This window comes from Lactuca sativa, chromosome 5 (genome assembly GCF_002870075.4).
Source record: "Lactuca sativa cultivar Salinas chromosome 5, Lsat_Salinas_v11, whole genome shotgun sequence".
NCBI classification, from domain to species: Eukaryota; Viridiplantae; Streptophyta; class Magnoliopsida; order Asterales; family Asteraceae; genus Lactuca; species Lactuca sativa.
In genome coordinates this window covers 257,208,441-257,209,883 of record NC_056627.2, presented here as the reverse complement: position 1 = coordinate 257,209,883, position 1,443 = coordinate 257,208,441, and the positions used below count along the sequence as shown (strand labels likewise).

Here is a 1,443-nt window from a genome sequence, read left to right as displayed (position 1 = left end):
AATTTCCACCATGTGTCCGAAATGGAAGGAATTAATGAGAATAAAGAAAAAAAAAGGAGACGATTGTGTTGGTTAGTTGACAAAATAATAATAAAAAACGGTGTGGGACCCCTCTATGTACCCTATAGGTTTTTTTTTTTTTTTTTTTTTTTTTTTTTTTTTTTTTTTTTTTATAAATAATAATAAAAATTGTCTATATATTCACTCTCTCGTTACTTAATATGGCGAAAGTTTCTCTGTACTTTTTGGGTCAACTTCATTGATAGGGATTGTAATCGGAATTGAAGAAAATTTTTTATGTATGGAAGAAACGGAGGTGGTGGTGTTGGGGTGGCAGCTAAGCATGTTTAGTGCAAAGGTTAGAATTGCTTTGGCTGAAAAGGGCATCAAGTATGAGTACAGACAAGAAGACATACCACACAACAAAAGCCCTCTTCTTCTCAAACTCAATCCGGTTTATAAGAAAATCCCAGTTTTGATTCACAATGGAAGACACGTGTGTGAATCTAAAATCATAGTTGAGTACATTGATGAGACATGGAAGGATAAATCTCCATTGTTACCTTCTGATCCTTATCTCAGATCTCAAGCCAGATTCTGGGCTGACTATACTGATAAGGTAAATTCCGTTTCCACAATTATTTGTTGTGAAATAATAGTAATAGTAGTAACTAATTAATTATTCTATAGAATATCATACTAACTTAGTAGTTGTTACCAAAAAACAAAATGCAGATTTATGAGATTGGAATGAAGTTAATTATGGGCTCAAAAGGTGAAGAGATGGAAAAGGCAAGACAGGAGTTCTTAGTGTGTCTGAAAGTGTTTGAAGGGGAGCTTGGGGAGAAGCCATTTTTTATGGGTGATGCCTTTGGGCATGTTGATATTGCATTAATATCCTACTACCACCATTTTTATACATATGAGACCCTTGGGAACTTCAGTCTTAAGAACGATTGTCCAAAGCTGTTTGCTTGGGCTACAAAATGCATGAAAAGGGAGAGTGTTTCCACGATTCTTACTGATCCAAACATCATTTATGAGGCTATAATCATCTTTAGAAAGAGCATGAATTTAGAAGACTAGTTGGGTGTAATGAATGTTCGATTTGAATTTCAATGGTGATTCCAGGTCCATCTGGATCGTGATCTGGGTTCAGTTCGTTAAATTAGGGGTGTTATTTTAGGTGATCAATCCATATCTTGTGGGTTGCTTTCACAAAAATAAGTGGATGAGGTTGGAAGAAATGAATCCATATCTTGTGGATTGTTTTTCAACGGTTAGTAATAATATTTTCAATTGAATTTTGAAAAATGTAATTTGGTATGTTTGGTTGTCAAGATATTCCCTGCCTGCCTTCTGGTTTGTAATATAAGATTATATGTAAGATTATGTTTGTTCTATAAAATGACAATGCCACTGGATAGTAACAGAGTTTCAAGA

At 34.2% G+C, this 1,443-nt stretch overlaps 1 protein-coding gene across 1 annotated transcript; it reads left to right on the top strand.

The window, feature by feature from the left end:
* Positions 1-201: 201 nt before the first annotated feature.
* On the top strand, positions 202-1,443 carry LOC111887004 (probable glutathione S-transferase). Its single transcript, XM_023883236.3, has 2 exons — positions 202-619; positions 736-1,443. Exons 1-2 carry the CDS (start codon positions 302-304, stop codon positions 1,084-1,086), a joined length of 669 nt encoding a protein of 222 aa, XP_023739004.1. The 5' UTR covers positions 202-301; the 3' UTR covers positions 1,087-1,443.